At 39.3% G+C, this 19,514-nt stretch overlaps 1 protein-coding gene across 6 annotated transcripts in view; it reads right to left on the reverse strand.

Moving 5' to 3' along the window:
* Window positions 1-661: 661 nt before the first annotated feature.
* STXBP4 (syntaxin binding protein 4) overlaps window positions 662-19,514 on the reverse strand; it is a 168,684-nt gene continuing 149,831 nt past the window's right edge. For 5 of the 6 annotated variants that reach the window (XM_042915450.1, XM_042915452.1, XM_042915446.1 and 2 more), the window contains one exon: window positions 4,760-5,046. In XM_042915450.1, the coding sequence (XP_042771384.1) occupies window positions 4,920-5,046 (127 nt within the window). In that variant the 3' untranslated portion in view covers window positions 4,760-4,919. Of the gene's footprint in view, window positions 2,501-4,759; window positions 5,047-19,514 lie in introns of those variants that run through there. The other variant, XM_042915451.1, reaches the window with a different exon arrangement.

Raw genomic sequence — 19,514 nt, forward strand, 5'->3', positions numbered from 1 at the left:
TTGAATTGGTTTGACAAGAGTCAGGGGATCACCCTCTTCCTTATACAGATGGAGAAACCTCAAAGAACTTGTAGGTGTGTTTACATTGGGTTTCACACTTTGCTAAGGGCTCTCACCCAAGTTAGCACATTAAAAAAATTTTGTTAATGTTTATTTATTTTTGAGAGAGAGAAAGAGAGCACGAGCAGGAGAGGGTCAGAGAGAGAGGGAGACACAGAATCTGAAGCAAGCTCCAGGCTCTGAGCTGTCAGCACAGACCTAATGTGGGGCTCAAACCCATGAACCGCGAGATCATGCCCTGAGCTGAAGTCCGGCGCTTAACCAACTGAGACACCCAGGCAACCCCCAAGTTAGCTCATTTAAAAGTGGGTCTGCACCATCATTATAGACAAGTAGGAAATGTCAGTAAAAAGATGAGAGTAATGATGTGTTTGACAGTGAATTAGTCACTGCCAGACTCCTCTATATACAGCGAGGCATTCTCTGCTGCTAAGGGACAACTAAAATCTAATGATGAAAAAAATTCAGGTCCTTAGATAACAGTAAAAAGCGGATTACTCTTCTAAGGACAAAAACAACCAAAAAAGTTACTGGCAATGTTTGCACTAAAATAAGTTCCATCATATATAGAAAATAAACTCTCATATACTATTGGTGGTGGTGTAAATTGGTTCTATTTTAATGCAGGAGAATTTATGAATACTTACCAAAATTAAAATGAACAAATCTTTGATACAGCAATTTACTTTTATGAATGTATTCCCATTATAGACCTACTGGCATAAGAGTGCATGCATATATGAAGAAAAGGATTTACTGACTGTAAGGATGTTCACTGTGACATTGTTTGTAACAGAAGACAACTCAGAACAGCTTAAGTGTTCATCAAATAGACTGATGGCTGCAGAAATTATGAGTTATCTGGGTAGTGATATTTTATGCAGACATTTGAAATGGAACAATCTATGCATCGACATGAAAAAAAAAATGACCACAATAAATTACGTCAAAAGCAAGCTGCTTAACAGTATGATTAACTTTGAGTAAAAATACTCATCAAAGTATTCGTGATGGCTACTTCTGGAAAGCGAGATGAGTTTTGTTGTTTTTGTTGTTTACTTTATACAATTCCCTACTACTTGATTTTTCAATGGAACTAGATTACTTTTAAAATTCAAAAGTTAAAAACAAGCTGTTCAACTCTGGCCACCTGAGAAGCTTTTTAATTTTTAACCAAGAGTAAGAGGACCCAGGAAATGGTTATTTTGCCCTACTCTGCCTTGGTGCCTCGCACTATGTTTGGCACACCGTTGATGCTAAGTACTCTCAGAATAAAGGAGTAAGGATGACCGACCCTGGTCACTCTTTCATGAAGTGAGGTGGAAGGACGTAAGAACATCAAGGTTTTCTAACCCTAGAATCTGAGCCAGTGGGTCAACAGAGAAGTTTATCACATTAATAGGGTTGATTTATATTCACGAAAAACTGGTTGTATAAACATCAACTCTCTAAAAAACAGTCTGATCGTTCTATTTGCATTGGATAAGGATTCTTAATGAGTCTCCACCATGGTTCTTTGTCTCTTGGGCATTTATCTGTTGGCTTGGAGGTCATAAAGAGGAAGGAATCTCAGACGGAGCTCAACAGTCCAGCCGATTCAGACCCTGAACGTCCTCAGTACCATTCCCATAATAAGGAGCTCAGATTGAACACTTCCTGGGTCAGTGCTTTCACTTCCCACAGGGTAATTCTTTCCTGATGAGCCCCAACTATCAGAAAGTTCCTTGTTGCACTGAACTGGAATCTGCTCCTTTGAAAAACTGACTCACAGACCCTACCTCTACCCCCAGTGTCACATACAATGGATCTAAACAGCTCTGCAGAGTGGTTTAAGAGAGTGGCTGTGCCAGATCTGTCTTGGACCCTGGCTTCCACATGTAGGTGTTGTGTGACCCCCTAGGCAAAGACTGGCAACTCTCTCTAACCCTCAATCTCTTCTTCACAAAATGGGGATTATAGTTTCTTCCTCACGGGGTTGTTTTAGGAAGATAATGAAATAATCTATGCAAACTACCCATCACAATGTGTAGTACAAAATGCTCAACAAAAAATATCCTTACAATTTCCAAAGACCTTTACCATGAGGTATTCCATGAGGAAGCAAGGAAGAAAGTGGCACAAACCAGCAAAGTTAACATATAAGGTGTCTGTCGGTAAAATGAACGCCTGAGGAGCTTGATCTCAAGTGACTCTAGCATCTCCTCTGTGTTTTCTTCACTTAGAAACAAATTAGAAAAAACACTCCCAGCAGGGGGAGGGAAATTTCATACCATTAATTTAACAACAAAAAGTCTGTACTTTGACAATTATAGACACTAACTTATAAAAGTAACTTCAGGTGTTTGAGAATCTCACTCACCTCTGGGGGACACAAGGAAAGAGCTCCCTCGAGGGCTTCTCTCAAAACTTGTCTCCCTGAAGCTTGCTCATATTCACACAGCTGTCAGGAGAAGCATGAGCCTTCTTCAGCCATTCTGAAACTTTTCTTGGGGCTAACGACTACCTATCCACCTGGATTTGACTTTATGTTATTATTCAAGACGTAAATTATAAATCCTATATATATTCACAACGTAGACCTATATTTACAACATACATCTATCTATATTACGCGCCATATGAAATTTAGTAGAGTAGGAGGCTTTAGGATCTAGGTCCTGTCTTGACCTGGCCACTGACTCACTGTGTGACCTCTTAGGATCTCAATTTACTTATCTATACAATGGCTATAATTGAGGAATCTTATGCTATCTTCTAAGGATCTGTAGGTTTGCACAGCCATGCTGGGGGCTGCTTTAATTGGGCTTCAGGCTTCTCTCATTTCAAGCAGAGTAACAATATTAAACAAACAAACAAACAAACAAAAAACCTGTTACATATCTTGGGATTCTGCTTGAAAGCCCATTTGAAAAATGGGTCTTTTTCACCAAAAGATGTTTGGAAAAAAAAAAAAATCTTCAAATCACATGATCCCCAAGGCTGGGTTCCTTTTTCCTGTTTGTATTTCGGAGGTGGAGAGGGAATGAGGAGGAAGGGGTTGGGAGGAAGAGGCCACTGTGACAAACAGTAATTTCTCAGTCTTACCACGCATGGTTAAGAACAGGGTATTCTGATCACTTAATGATTCTTACTTTCTTCCTAAGTATATTACCTAACGGTATCAGGACATTGGATATGAACAAATCCCTTTTTATCATTCAGTTGGTACCTAACACCCGGGACATTTAAAATGACTTTGTCCTCACTCTGCCCCAATTCCTAGCCCCAGGTTTAAATCACTAAAAAGAAAATCTTTAGCACTCCAAGTCAATGGCTCAGTCCTTCCAGGAGCTGTCTTGTGGCATCGTTACAACAAAATAACAGAAGATAGAAAGTGTAATCAGTTTGGGAGGTGACATCAGCAGTCATGAGGTCAGTCTTGAACTCACAGCGGGAGAGTTCGTGGATGTGTCCCGATAGCAGAGGAGATTCCGGGTGCCCCACTTCTCATTAACTCCCTGCAAATGTTCCCTCTGGCAGGGCAGACCCCTGATGTAAACCAGTCCCTTTACTTTAGAAAAATGTGAGCTGCTGAAAGAAGCCTGTTGAAAGGGCATCACAGAACTGCACCCTGACTTGGTGAATATTTGGGGGTATGGGAGGTGGAAGGGTTTATAGGAGAATAGTGGGGTTGAGTTTATAGGAGAATAGTGGGGTTGAGTTTATAGGAGAATAGTATGTGGGGGCAACATCCGACTGAAGAGGTACCTCTTGAATCTCTGTGGCCACTGGAGTGCACAGCTGTGGAGCTCAGCTGTATCAACAGAGCCACTGTGGCCTGCGTGTTGGGCTGTGACCTCCCTCTGCAGGGACAGCGGAGTGCAGGAGAAAAGGGGCTCGACGTGGAATCAGAAGACTCAGGTGTGAAATCTCAGCTCTAGGACAAGGTGCTTCATTTCTCTGAACCACTATTTCCCTAACTGAAAAACAAGAATAAAAATACCCACTGGATCTGCCTTACGGGCATGTTGAACAAAACAGGCATTTCGTAAGTTAGAGTCCTACAAATACGTAAACTGCATTCAGTAGCCAATGAGATAGTTGTCCAAATGTGATCCTTAAGAAACCCCCAAAAGCTTGCTCAGAGCACTTTCCCAAGATACTAACATAAAAGGTTAGTCACATCAAATAAATGAAGTGCTTCACTGTGTTCACATAATTTTCCGGTAAGTCTTAATTAAAAAAACCCGTTGTATCGGATACTCTATAAAGAACTATATATAAAATTACAAATCAAGTTGTATATGAAAAATTATACATATGATAAAATCTATATATGATTTCAAAAAATACAACTAGATTATTCTTAAAGGACTACTGTAGTGGCAATTGATCTTGTAAATGTACACACTTATATCAAAAAGTTTTACCATACCATATGCTCTCACTCATATGTAGAATTTAAGAAACAAACCAAACAAACAAAGAAAAAAAGAGACAAACACAAAAGCAGACTCTTAAATACAGAGAACAAGATGGTAGTTGCTGGGGGGAGGCGGGTAGGAGAATGGATGGAGTAAAAGGGGTTAAAGAGTACAGTTATCATGATGAGCACAGAGTAACACACAGAACTGCTGAATCACTATACTGTACACCTGAAACGGATAGAACACTGTATGTGAACTGCACTTTAATTAAATAAAAAAAATGCTCACCACAGTCCAAAAAAAAAAAAAGAAAGTCTTACAAAAGTAGACTAAACCCAGAGTCTCCATTTTAGAACTTCAATAAGTAGTGTGTGCTTTACTCCTATTTTAGACCATTGCATGTTGGAGTCATCCATGTAGACTGAGAAGTTAGAGACCTTGGAGCTCTGTTTCCTACAGAAGACCATCAACTCTTCGATCAGGAAGTTCTCTCGAACAGTCCTCTTCATTTTCCTCTGAGCAAGACAGGTTCAGTGCACTCATCACGGGATGGATCCAGGATGTCGTCTGTGTTACGTGGCTTGAGAAGAACAAGGAATGCAATTACAATCTGAAAGATTGTCCTTCTACCCATCCATGCAAGTACTGATCCCAGTGACACCACATCCACCCTACTGCAGCCCCTGGTCATGGGAAGCAGTTGCAACTCGATCCAATCATTTTGAAAAGTCTTGGATATGTTTTAAGGTTCAACAAAACCTATTTGTTTCTTTATTCTTTGGTAGAAAGGAACGTAGGAGAATGCATCATCTTTGACAACTTGTTCTCCCTTACCCGACATTCAGTCAGCAAATCCTGGGATTCTCTTGCTGAAACATCTGTGGAATCTTTTACTCCCCCCCTCTTCTTGGGCTATACTCTGGGTCACCGAAACAGCTTGTCTCTCTGCCTCTGTTTCTACTTCTTTTCTAATTCAATCTCCTCTAGCCAAGAGATCTTTCTAAATGACAAATCTTACGCTGTTGCTTACCTGCTAAAAATTCAGTGCCAACCAATGCCTTCTGGATCAAATACCTACTCCATGGTATGAAATACCTTGATTTTTTTTTTTTTTTTTTTACCTGCCTCAATGATACTTTTTTTTTTTCTGCTAGTCTTCTTCCCTCCCATCTTGTTTATCTAGTTAACTTATACTAATTCTAAAGAACCAAATTTCCCTAGGGGTGCCTGGGTGGTTCAGTTGGTTGGACATGTGACTTCAGCTCAGGTCATGATCTCACAGTTCATGGATTTAAGCCCCACACTGGGCTCTGTGCTGACAGCTCGGAGCCTGGAGCCCACTTTGAATTCTGTGTCTCCCTCTCTCTCTGCCCCTCCCCTGCTTGCACTGTGTCTCTGTCTCTCCCTCTCAAAAATAAACGGACTCAAAAAAAACAACAAAAAAACCCAAATCTCCCTCAAAATTCCTCCAATCTGAGTTCCTGATCTTATCTCTTATTACACTGTATTTTAAGTGTCTGTTTATTTTCAGGCCTTCTTACTGCATATGAAGTTCCATCAGGGCAGGAGCTATGTTTCCTATGCCTGAATTTATATGGTGCCTAACACGTGCTCAGAATGAATGACTAGGCATTTCAGGGAAGAACACAAACAGAGGTGAGGAAGGACGTACAACAGGTATAGGGCATGTTCAGGGAGCGGTGAAACAACATTACAAAGTGTGCCTCTACCTGCTGGATGGTGTTTCTCAGACCTGGTTTCCAACCCTCAGCCTTTGGCTGAATGAATCTCCGGTATCCACCACTATCTGCCCAGCTCCTGAGCGTGGACAGGCAGCTTCTGGAATTAGGATGATCTGTTTCTTCTTCCTGGACACTCTTTCTACCACTGGCTTACCCTACTGCCCTCATCCATTTAGATCAGTCTCCCCTGACTCCTATCCCACCCAAACTCAACCTCGGAAGCAGTACCATGTCTTAGATCAAGTCCATCTGAGGGCTGGCACTTAAAATGATCAAATAAGATGGGGGGGGGGGTGTCTAAAAATATATCCTACATGACAAAATAGCATTTCCAAGGTATGTTAAAAGGGTTTTTAATTACTGTTACGTGAAGAAGATAATTCCACGGTCAAATAAGTTTGAGAGACACTAGGTTAAACAGAGCTAAAGTTTCTTAACTGAAGGACTTCCCTAAACCTTAAATATATTAACATGTTCTATGCCTCTTCAACAGTATGTGGTATTACTCAAGCTAACGTGCCCCTGTTAGCACATGTGGGACCAGTGTTCCATAGAGCATAATTTGAGAACTATCACATAAATGCACGGACTTTATTGGCTGATGACGGCAATAACTGAAAATGTTGGACTTACTACAAACAGGCAGTTTCATCATCAGTGATGTTTTTGACCCTAAGTCCTAAATTCTCTGCATATATCCCAAAACAAATTGTTCAACTCCTCAATTTGAATATTAAAATCACCTTTCCACGGAAGATTGCTGACAGTTTCATGATGGCGCAAACAAATTTAAGTTGCTTTGAGAATCAAGGTGAAGGTGGCAAGGCCCAAACATCTTCATCATTTCAAAAGCTCAGAGTGTGGTTAAGTGGTACAAAGATTCATTATTCTCTTGACAGTAATCCACATCACTGTTATCTCTTTAAAACGGTTTAATGGAATTTCTTATTATAGTGACTAAACTTACTGAAGCATTAGATTATGCACAGGTTAACTTCATTTCCAGGCCTTTGGGGTTGGGGGAAGCTGCAAGTCTGCCCAAGTTGAAAGTGGCTTTAAAGAAATACTAATGAGTGTAACATATGAGGGCCAGGATACCGCCACACAAGGTAAAATAAGGACACGTCATTCTGTAAAAAGCACCTGTTTAAAACTAAAAGGAAAAACTTGATGAGACAATTTTGCTAATTTTAAAAATCTTGGTATATTTACTTTGATGTGATGATGCACATTTGTAATATGTTAGTCTGAAGAAGAGACTAAATTATTATAAATCCTCCCTCCCCAGTAATGTCCCGTAATTAGGAAGTGTGGGAAGGGGGAAAACAGGAACAACCACCTGAGGAATGACTTCAGGTGCATACTCTCCTATTAAACTTTCTGAAAAATAATATTCTCATGCTTCAACATTATAACTACCTATAAATGGACATTCCATTAAACTTATCACTTAGATGAAGCAAAGGCAAAATGTCTAAGGAAAAAAATGTAGTTATAGACTCTGAACGATGACTATTAGAAAGTTCCCCTAGAAAGTGATCTTTGCCAGGAAACTTCATCGGGCACTTTTACACGAACAAGTCTACATCTGAACTTTTTCCAAATCCAAAAGTAACATCCTAAAATACTAACTGATTTAAGCTTATGTTCACAATACACTTCTCCATATATGTTTAAAAAAACACACACCCAAACACCAAACATGCAATTACAAAGGGTACTCACTGGAAAAAAACAAAACAGCCAACAAAGGGATAAGGTTTCTATACTTCAAGTACACCTAGGCCTTGTGTACAAACATTCAGACTAATGCTTCTAAAACTCAGGTCATGCAATAAAGTGCCTGGCAAAGAGTTGATATTCAATAAAAGATCATGGCTAGTTTTGTTTTGTTTTTTGATAATTAGAACTTTGTGATTATTGCAAGAAAAACTTGGAACTCTTCCTATAATGCTGGAATGGGGCCATCTGTGTGTATACCATTCAATTTTATGTCCTAGTGAGCATAGTGACTAAAGAGCTTTGACATAATCAGTATGAGGAGATAATCCCAGATTTACTGGCTTGGAGAACATTCTAGTATTAGAGATATTTCCTCTCTGATTTGTGTGCTTGGTAATTCAACTGAGAAGAGACAGACCAAATCAGCCCTGTTGAGTCTGTTTAATTAATAAAGACCCCATGGTTCATACAGTGAGATGCTGCTACTTAGTATGAAAAATTTAAAGGTCTGGAGAATAAATGAGGCTGACTATGGAACGTAAAAATCTTCCATTTGAACACACACTACCTCTGGCAAATGTTCCTGCAGGGAGTGCATCTGACCTGATTTGGGGAGCAATCAACAGCAGTTCAGATATATCGGAAAATCCAAAAAGCATAATACCACTTGCCTCTGAGTGATTGCCAAATCTGTTGGTGGAAAACAGGAATATTTGATCTAGGAAGATGACAGTGTTGTGGGGTTTTATTTTTCTTTTATAATATTAGTAAATTGAAAGACATATTTTAGAACTTATAAAAAAAACCTAAGAGAACATGCTTTATTTTATTGGCAAAGCAATGTAAGTGAATTATTTAAATCCCATTATAATTACCCTCCTTATGTTTCTTACCTCCTAGCATGCAAAATGCTTTCTTTCAAAATAAAAATTTAGGACAGCCTTTAAGAGAAAAATGGTTTAAAGACAAGAAGTGTGCTAGTTTTGAAGAAATTCATTCTTAATAACCGTCTGTGATGATAAAAAGGTTCTTTTGTTAAACTCCATTGTAAATGGCACTATTTATATATCACTATGAATTTAGCAACACTGCATGTATAATTTTATCATGTTTAAGATAAGGCTGCAAAATAATGAGCCAAAGTAATTAACTTGCAATGTCCTTTTTTGGGGGGTGGGGGGATAATCCTATTCATATAATATTCATATGAATGAGAAAATAAAGACAAATAAGTAAATATATGTTCATTCAACCTGTTTCTGGTACCAGTATCTTGGAATCACTGGAAAATTTTACAACTGGCCATAAACTGCAAGTAGTAATAATAATAAAAGACTTATACTTAAAAAATAATCCCAATTGAAAACAAATGGGAAGCTAAGAACAGAAAGTGATCCATGTCAGGACTCTTGGGTAGCTCAGTTGGTTGAGTGCCTGACTCTTGATTTCAGCTCAAGTCATGATTTGATACCAGGTTTATGGGATTGAGCCTCGTGTGGGGCTCTGTGCTGAGCATGGAGCCTGCTTAAGATTCTCTTTCTCTCTCCCTCCACCCCCTCCCCTGCTCATGCACTCTAAAGTTGAGACAGAGAGACAGAGAGAGAGAGAGAGAGAGAGAGAGAGAAAGTGAACTATGTCAATAAAATAATTAAAAAGTCACCAAACCTTGGTGAGGCAGCACATAACCTCGTCAGACACTGGTTATGAGAATGACTAGGAATCAGTGATATGAAGTAATCCATTCTCAAACACGTTTAAGAGAAAATTATAAGTTGTTTGTTCCTAGTGACATATAAGGAGTTCTCTCTTACATAATTTTGGAAATACAGCCCTAAAATCAAATAGGATATTTCTCATTAATTAACTTTTTAAATATCACAGAACACTTCCAGCACTTTTTAATTGAGTATTTGGAAATCCAGTGGGGGTCTGATCAAATATTAGCAGGATCTCATCCAAATCTTTACAGTCTTCGGGACAGATTTTATTTTTGTTTCCTATTTATGGCAATTTATATAAAAAATACATCAGATATCTTTTGAAAATTTAAAAATCCAATTAATTAAAAAACCTCTGGGGCATGTAGATAGCACAGTCAATTGAGCATCCAACTCTTGATTCCAGCTCAGGTCATGATCCCAGGGTTGTGTGACTGAGCCCCATGTCAGGCTCCACAGTGAGCGTGGAGCCTGTTTAAGATTCTCTCTCTCTCCTCTCCTCGCCTCTCCTCTCCTATCTCTCTCTCTCTCTCTCTCCTTCTGTCCCTCCCCCTGCTCGCACACACACCTACTCTCTCTCTCCCTCTCTGCCCCTAGCTCCCCCCACTCACACCTCTCTAAAATAAAAAAAAATAAAAACCAAAACAAAACAAAAAACCATTTACATCTCAGATACCACATTATTATTATTCTGATAAGAATCTAAAGCTATAACATATTACTTACGCATAATATTGGAAAAAACTGCTGTTACTAGACTTGGAAAAGATGAACACTGAAAATTCCTGAGAAAAATGTGAAAAGTATAAATAATATTTTTAAAATCATATACACAGGCTTAGATTGTTGTCATTTACTGTATAGAGCCCAAATACTCAAGGTCCAAAGCTGATACATGTTTCCAAAAACTGTTCTACAGTCACAGATTACAGCTTTGGGCAACTCTAAATGGTTGATGCTGTTTTTCATTGTGATAGGATTAAAAAGTACAGAAGGCCTCAAAGAACACATCCTACTGACACTGGTACTTATATACTGGACAATTAGATACTAATAAATAATCACAGAAATTTTGAGTCTGTATATCTACACATTCTCATGGACCCTCTGGCAGTGTCCATCAAACTTTATGTTCTTCCTTCCCTATCACAGAGTTGTTACCAGGAGGCAGCTGCCCAGGCAGCGACTACCTGTTTCAGCTACCCTTACATCCTAGTGTGAGCATGTGACTAGTTCCTGCCAATGGAAGATGAGAGAAATGTTTATCTCTTGTGGGCCAGGTTTTTAAGAAACTAGAGTGCCTTCTCTATTCTCTACTCTGACTCCTCATCCACTAACTGAACACAGAGGACTCTGAGGACCTAGGAGATGTGGAGCCATGAGCTAGAAGGAGCTGGCATACCAAAATCACCAGCCAAAGAAAAAAAAAGCCATTCAACAGCCAGGAAGCTCTGCACTGACTGGTATGAGCATTAAGCTATTGAAAGGTGGCGGTTTGTGACTACAGTTGGTGTCATTCTAAATGACACTTAAAATACTCTCAAGAGAGTATCTCAAGATGAGGCCATGACTATTACTTCCCCAGTAAACACATGTTCAACTTCTACAAACTGAAGAGGTTGGCCTTCTAAAATATAGAAGACAGGCAATAAATATATTTTTCATGCTATTTTAAATATATCACTAATAAAGACTGCCAGAATACAGATTAATGAACTGAATTTAATTAGAAACAAGTTTGCAAGACCACTGCCAAAGTTTCCTTCCACTTTAAATTCTCACTTATGAGTCCAGATACATGAAATATAAAAGCTACTTTAATATTTAATGTTTAGGTATTTCACTTTATTTATCCAATAAGTTTAATACACATCTGATTAAGTATGTGTTTCTCCACTATCAAGTTTGAAACCTTAAAAACACTAAAATTATTTGAAACATAAAATCTAAACTAATTTTATACTGATTCTAATAATATTTTTCTATTTACCAAAGTTAAATAGACACTAAAAATATATCAATATGAATGTACATATTTTACTACAGAAGAACTGAACATTCTAAAAATCACAAAACTGGATGGGACTTTGAGAATTTCCCATCTCTAAAGTCTTAAAGTGTTCTATCAGTATTAAAGACTCCATAATGCGTAAGTGTAAAAGCCACTTGAGAGTGAATTCTGTAAAGTAGAAACCCTCAATTATAAGAAAAAATTATGAGATAAATACCAAACACGTCATCAACCTTTACACTTATCTCATCAACTTTACAATACTATTTCTTTTTTTTTTTTTTTAATGTTTATTTACTTTTTGAGAGACAGAGAAAGAGACAGAGCGCAAGTAGGGGAGGGGAAGAGAGCGAGGGAGACACAGAATCTGAAGCAGGCTCCACACTCTAAGCTGTCAGTACAGAGCCCGACACAGGGCTCGAACCCACTAACTGCGAGATCGTGACCTGAACCGAAGTTGGATGCTTAACCGACTGAGCCTCCCATGTGCCCCAATACTATTTCTAATGGCGCCATCTTGGACTTGTGAATCAATGGACTTATCTGTCTTTTAGAACCTTAGTTTATTTTGAAGCAGAGGAAAAAGTTATACTTATCACCTTCATTTCATATATAGGAAACTAACACCGAGAGAGGTGAAATAACTTACTTTACGTCATAAAACTGGAACGTGTTTGAGCCAGGATCTAGACCCAAATCTAACTTCTGAGAATTTAGCCATTATGTTAAATTCTCTCTCTGAGGCTCTGTTATCTGGGTTGGTTTCAACAACAATATGTATGGCGGTTCTGGGATGGATTAAATGACCACCTGAAAGTGCTCTTCAGTTTTACAAGATGAGATAAAGATGTGTTGACTGATCACAGATCATACGTTTAAAGCATTTCTTAAAGCACTTGCCACAAAACTCATATTTTAATTGAGTAAGTATGAATAAAAAGTACTTGCATGAAGCCTGCTTCTCCAGACGTCTCCTATGCTTTTCACATTGTGAAAATGAATTCTTAATATATCTGTCTTTGTCCACCAGGCTGTTAACTTCCAGAGGGCAGAGAAGTATTGCACGCATCTTTACAGCCTCGGTGTCAGGCTCACAGAAAATGAGGGTCAATAAATGTTTGATGCATAGATCCACCAGGCATTTCGCTGATATTATTATACCAAAAATAAAAAAATGCTCAAAAGTGGTAGACTAGCTTATTTATAATTGAGGATCAGATAAAACAATCTTCAGATGTGAAAATGCAGTAGCTGCACCCGGAATGATTCAGAAATATGTTATCAGGAAAGAGTTCAAATTATATAAATAGCCTAAAAGTTACCAAATAACCAGGACCACTAACCCTCTTCACCCATATTCTAATATCCAAGTAACTTGAAAAGGTCTATTCATATACTTGGTAGTAGGTAAAAATTGAACCACTATGATGATTCAAACAATTTTGACTAGAGTTTACTTGCTAGATAGCCAGAGTTGTATGTAAACTTACTCAAATCCCAGGATTTAAGTTATAATTATTTACATCAAACAAACACTATAGTTCGCTAAACAAATCTTGTGTTAGTAACACTGGTAGAGCATAAAATGCTACCAAAGACAAACATAATGGTAAGTAGTCTAGCTAAGAGCTCACCCTACCCCTCAATTCTCTAACCTTTACTGAAGTGATTTTACTACACTGGAATTTTCAGCCTCTGAAGTAATTCAGGATGTAGCCAAAGCCATGTTTCTAGGCATCTAATATCCAACAAAAGGATGGAGACTTTTCATAAAGGGGTCTGGTTAATGTTAAGTAACAAAGTTTAGGTGAGATCTAAGAAGATCCTTCAGCCCTTTCAATATCCTGGATCATTCTTTTGATATAGATGTTTAGATATGTGGCAGCTGGATAAGACTTCACATCAGATTAGCATTTTGTACTTTACGATGTTCTTTGATACTGATTACCCAATTTCCTTTTCGTACAAATCTCATTAACCTAACTTTTCGCTACAACTTCTACAATTGCAGAAACGGAGGCTAAGGTAGTTCAAGCATCCTGTCCACGTTCACACGGTAGCAGAACTAGGGTGTGGATGTAGACCATGGCCACTGTTCTTTCATATAGACTATGCAGACCTCATTTGAAATTCCAGATCGCCCATGTGCTAACTGGGTTGACTGTGTGTCTCTGGGACACTTACTTAAACTCTGAGTCTCAGTTCCCTAATATAGAAAACATGCCACACCTGCCTCAATAGTGTTAAGAGATAACATGAATACATCCTCTAGATCCATGCTGGACACATTCTAGGTCCCTTATAACCATCACCCTGTCCCCTCTATCTCTGACTCCCTGTATTTGTTTTATATTGGTGCAGTAACAGATTCCCACAGATTTAGTGGCTGTAAACAACACAAAGTCACTGGCTTACAGTTCTGTAGCACAGAAGTCCAACAGGGTGCTTGCTGGGTTAAAATCAAGGTGCTGGCAAGTCTGCATTCCTTTCTGGAGGCTCTAGTGGGGACTCTGTTTCCTTGCTTTTCCAGCTCAAAGGCCATCCACGTTCTGTTATTCCTAGCCCCCATCTTCAAAGCCAGCAACATAGCCTATCTGTCCCTGCTTCCACTGTCACATCTCTTTCTCTGACCCTCTTCTTCTGCCTCCCTTTTCCACTGTTAAGGCCTCATGTGATTAGATTGGACCCACCTGGATAATCCAGGCTAGTCCCCCTATTTTAAGATCAGCTATTAGCAGCCTTAATTACACCTGCGACCTTTATGCCCCTTTAGCCTGTAACCGAATGTATTCAAAGTTTGCGGAGATTGACACGTAGACACCACTGGGAGCCATTATTCTCCCTACCACACTCTCCCTCCCCTTAACTGCTTCATCCATGAAGATTAAGGCACAAGAGAAAAGGCACTGGTTTGGATTAATTTTTGCAATTTGCCTAAAACTTGGTAAATGTATAGGAAGATTATATACTACATTGTAATGGAGATTATTGGATGAAGAAAAAGAAGGTGCTGGAGATCTTATGAAAAGTAATTTAAGAAAGAATCAGCTGTGGTGAACTGAATTATGCTCCCTACCCCCTCCAATTCATATATTGAAGCCCTAATCCATAATGTGGCTGTATTTGGAGACAGAGCCTTTGGGGAGGTAAAGTTAGATGAGGTCATGGAGGTGGGGCCCTGGGTCCAATGGGACTAGTATCCTTGTAAGAAGAGGTAGAGACACCAGAGCTCGATCTCTGTGCACACAGACAAGAGGCCATGTGAGGACACAGTGAGAAGGTAGCTGTCCATATCCCAGGAAGAAAGGCCTCACCAGAAATCCATCCTGATGGCATCCTGACCTTGGACTTCTGGCCTCCAAAACTATGAGAAAATAAATTTCTGTTATTTAAGCCACTCAGTCATGGCAGTCCTAGCAGACTAATACAGCAACCAAATTTGGAAGGGAAAGTGTCTGACATAAAAGTTAGTATTTGTTAATAAATTTAAAATAAAGGGTACTGGAGGCAAAGAGAATTCCACATCTGGCTAAATAAAAGTATAACCCCCAGAGAGGTGATGCATTTCCAAAGTGCTTCTTGGAATCCCAGAGGATTTGCTTATAGTATCCCAATGAAATGCTAAAAAACATGCTTTATGCCTCAGTTATACCTGTCATTGGTCAAATGGGGGGAAAGAGTTTGATGCTGGCTGTCTAGATCTGGATGTTTTATTCATGTCCATGGGTTTTGCCATTCTGTATAACCTAAGCCAGCTGGCTGGCCTTTCATTTAAATGACAGTTGCTCATACAGCACTTCATATTGCTACACCCCTTCGTAGATATTTATAGAAAATCTAGAGCTAGCTGTCTCCTCCAGCTCCTGAGCAATGCAACCTCTCGGCTCCTGTCACAGGGCTTATGATTGGCTGGAGAGTGGCATAGGTGCAGGTTTTGGTTAGTCGTTTCTATTTGCAGCTGTGCAAAATAAAGCTGAGCTGTCATTTAAAGCCCCTCCATTGCCAAATAGCAATACTATAAAATAAAGGAAGGGAGGGAGAACTAAGTTCTGTTAAGTGCTCACCATGTGCCAGGTATTTTGCCAGGGGCTTTACCTCCCTTATTTATTCAATTCTCAAAACAATCCAAGGAGACATAAACTATTAGCCTTGTTTCGTTTGTTTCTGAGAGAGAGAGAGAGAGAAAGAGAGAGAGAGAGAGAGAGAGAGAGAGAGAGAAAACGCAAGTGGGGGAGGGGCAGAGAGAGAGGGAAACACAGAATCTGAAGCAGGCTCCAGGCTGTCAGCACAGAGCCTGATGTGGGGCTCGAACCCCACATGAACTGCAAGATCATGACCCGAGTTGAAGTTGGATGCTTAACTGACTGAGCCACCCAGGTGCGCCAACTATTATCCTTGTTTTTGAATGAGTAAAGGGAGTGCAGACAGCTGAAAACAGTATCAATTAAATCAAGGTCACACTCACAAGTGGTACATAAACTAAAGGAACCCAAGTCTGTCTGAGACTAGAGTCTGCATTTTTTTTCTCACCAATTGCTTTCCTAAATTGCCACTGACAGTATTCATGCATTTGATATTTATTTAGCACCTACCGGGCATTGTGCTAGTTACTGGGTATTCTAAACCCACTGTCACATAGATGTTTACATCCAAACCAGTGGTTTCAGTACAATTTATTCATGTCTAAGAAGTGTTCAGGGACCAAATATTTTAAAAGTTCCATATTTCCTCCTTCAATTCATCTTTTATTTCTTCATTACAGTCTCATTAAGAATGAAATGCTCAGGATTCTCAGGCAGGCAGAAGATGGTGAGGGGATTACATGCACTCTCCTCTAAAATGAAGTTAAGTGCATAGAAATTGCCCTGATACCTCATCAAGGGGGCCTTACACTTATAGTAAGTCTGTGAATGGGTATTCCTTAGCCCACCCAAAATGAACCAAAGCAGCCAAATTAATGATGTCTTCAGAGAGAGGGCTCCTGACAGTGTCCACTAAAGTGGAGCTAAAATAGTCTGCCAAGGATTTAGGAAAAGTCAAAAGTAGTAGTTTTTATTTCCAAGACAGAAATGATCCATTCTTCCTTCCCCTCTGATCTCTCTAATTTCTAATTACATTAGAATTACCCAGCATAGGCTCTACTTGTAAAATAGGGGGTAAGAAAACAACCTCAAATTTTCCTCTTTTGTGCTTTCTATTTATTTTATAAATGAGAGGACACGATGTAACCTGAGCCTTTAATTAATACAGTTGGCTGACAATGGGAAGTCTTATTCATACATGTTATGATCCACATTCTTTCCTACCTGGGAACAACCTCATAGGATGTCCTACTTCAAATCAGACAATCATTTAGGAACATTAATTTCTCAGACTGGAGAGAAATGAAGAAAGCCATGCCTGCCAGACATCAGTTACCTTTTGGAGTCATTAAAGCAAAACTTTTAAATTTTTGTTTTTACATTTATTTATTTTTGAGAAACAGAGTGAGACAAAGCGTGAGCAGGGGAGGGGGAGAGAGAGAAGGAAACACAGAATCTGAAGCAGGCTCCAGGCTCTGAGCAGGTGGTCAGCACAGAGCCTGATGTGGGGCTCAAACCCACAAACTGTGAGATAATGACCGGAGCTGAAGTCAGGTGCTCAACCGACTGAGCCACTGAGGCGCCCCAAGGCAAAGCTTTTAAATACTGTCTCATAAGAACTTTTTTTGGGTGGATTGTCATTGTAAACAATGTCCATGTTCAGTATTTCAACCTACCCTCTGTACTGTCACTGTTCATCCTGGCAGAGTTCCTGGGCTAGCAAAATGTTCTGAAGACCAAAGACTGCAAAGATGTGGCCTGTGCCCCTACACCTCTTGCCCCCTGAACCCACAGCAGACGTCTAATTGATCAGACGTCACTGAGGCTGAACATAGACTTTGAACTCTTCACAAAACAATGCTTGAGACAGTGAGGTGAAATCTATTTGCCTTCCCTGCTCCAGACAGAAACTTTTGTTTTATTCAGAAATTACAGACTTTCTAGGTTATACTGATAGGCATTGATAATGCTGGAAAGTATACTGCTTCCTATGTAATGGACAAACGTTGTATAACATGAGGAGAGATCTCACATTAAAGGTGTATCAACACAAATGAATACACGGAGAATTATAAGTCAAGCATAAGTAACTTTTAAAAACAAATGATTGGGGTGCCTGGGTGGCTCAGTCGGTTAAGCAGCCGACTTCGGCTCAGGTCATGATTTCGCGGTCTGTGAGTTCGAGCCCTGCGTCGGGCTCTGTGCTGACAGCTCAGAGCCTGGAGCCTGTTTCGGATTCTGTGTCTCCCTCTCTCTCTGACCCTCCCCCGTTCATGCTCTGTCTCTCTCTGTCTCTAAAATAAATAAATGTTAAAAAAAAAATTAAAAAAAAAAAACAACAAAAAACAAATGATTACACCTACTGGAAAAATCACTAAACGGAGTATAATTTCATGTTTGAAGTAAGTGTCTAATACTTAGATTTTTGCATTATTTATATAGATATACAGGCTACACACACACATATATAAAATACGTTTACTTACATTATATTGTGAAATAGCATTGTGGCAGGCTCCTCCAAGACAGGTCCCAGTGATCCCCACCTTCTGGCATTTATACTCTTCTACACTGTACCAGGGTTAGTCTATGTGACCGATAGCATATGGCAGGAGTGATGGTATGTCACCCACTTTTGAGACTGGTCATAAAGACACTGTAGCTTTTTTCTTCATGTTTCTCTTGTTCTCACTCTTTCTCTTGTCTCTTGTTTTGGGCAAAGCCAGCTGCCTTGTTGTATAAAGCCCTTTGGAGAAAGGTCTGTGCCGTGGTGAGGAACAGAAACCTCCTGCCAACAGCCACACGTGTGAGCTTGGAACAAATATTCCAGCCCCACTAAGGCACTCTTCGATCCCTAGCTTTGGCTAACCACTTGATTGCAACTTCATGAGAAAACCAGAGAGAAAGAGCCGATGATCCAGTAAAACCACACCTGGATTCTTGACTCTCTGAAACTGGGTGAGAAAATAAATGTTTGCTGTTTTAAGCTGCGAACTTTGGGAGAAATTTATCAGGCAGCAATAGAGAATTAATACAATTATGATCACTGATCACAGTGAATCTGAATTTTTCCATAAAGAAAAGAATACAATGAAGGCAATGTGGCAGCAATGTCTAGTTTGTAATAATTACATTCAGCTTTACTATCAAACATAACTCCCGACATAATAATTTTGTTCAATTCTACAATAAATTTTAAAGTGGAATCATATCAAAGGACTACTATAAATCTATAATAGTATGCAACTTCCAAAGGGAAGAAATTGGCTAGAAAAACAGGTAAGTTAATCAGATACTTTCATCATAGCACCATCAAGATAACTGGCATTTTGTCGTTAAATTTAAGAATGCTGCCACTTTCTAAGGAGACAATACAAAGGTTTTCCCTTGAATGTGCTGGTATGCATGTGTGTGTGTATATATGTATACACACACACACTCATATATATATAGCAAGTGGGCAAGCCCTGCCTATGTGCATATTGCATACACATATTAGTATACACACATACACATATATACAAACACACACGTTTGTTAGTTCTATGAAACGCCGGCTCTAGCAATGCCAACATTTGATTAAATTTGTGTATGCCGGGTAAAACGCTTTCTTCTCTTACATCAGAACTTAAGTAGATGATTACTATAAAGTATTAATAGGTGTGCAGTGGACAAGTGGATGGATAGGAATATTCAATGAGGACTATATTCATCTGGGCATTCTTGGGACAGCAATGACAGTTATTCCTTTGCCTGAGGCTTGGCTTCCATCA

This window comes from Panthera leo, chromosome E1 (genome assembly GCF_018350215.1).
Source record: "Panthera leo isolate Ple1 chromosome E1, P.leo_Ple1_pat1.1, whole genome shotgun sequence".
Lineage (NCBI taxonomy): Eukaryota > Metazoa > Chordata > Mammalia > Carnivora > Felidae > Panthera > Panthera leo.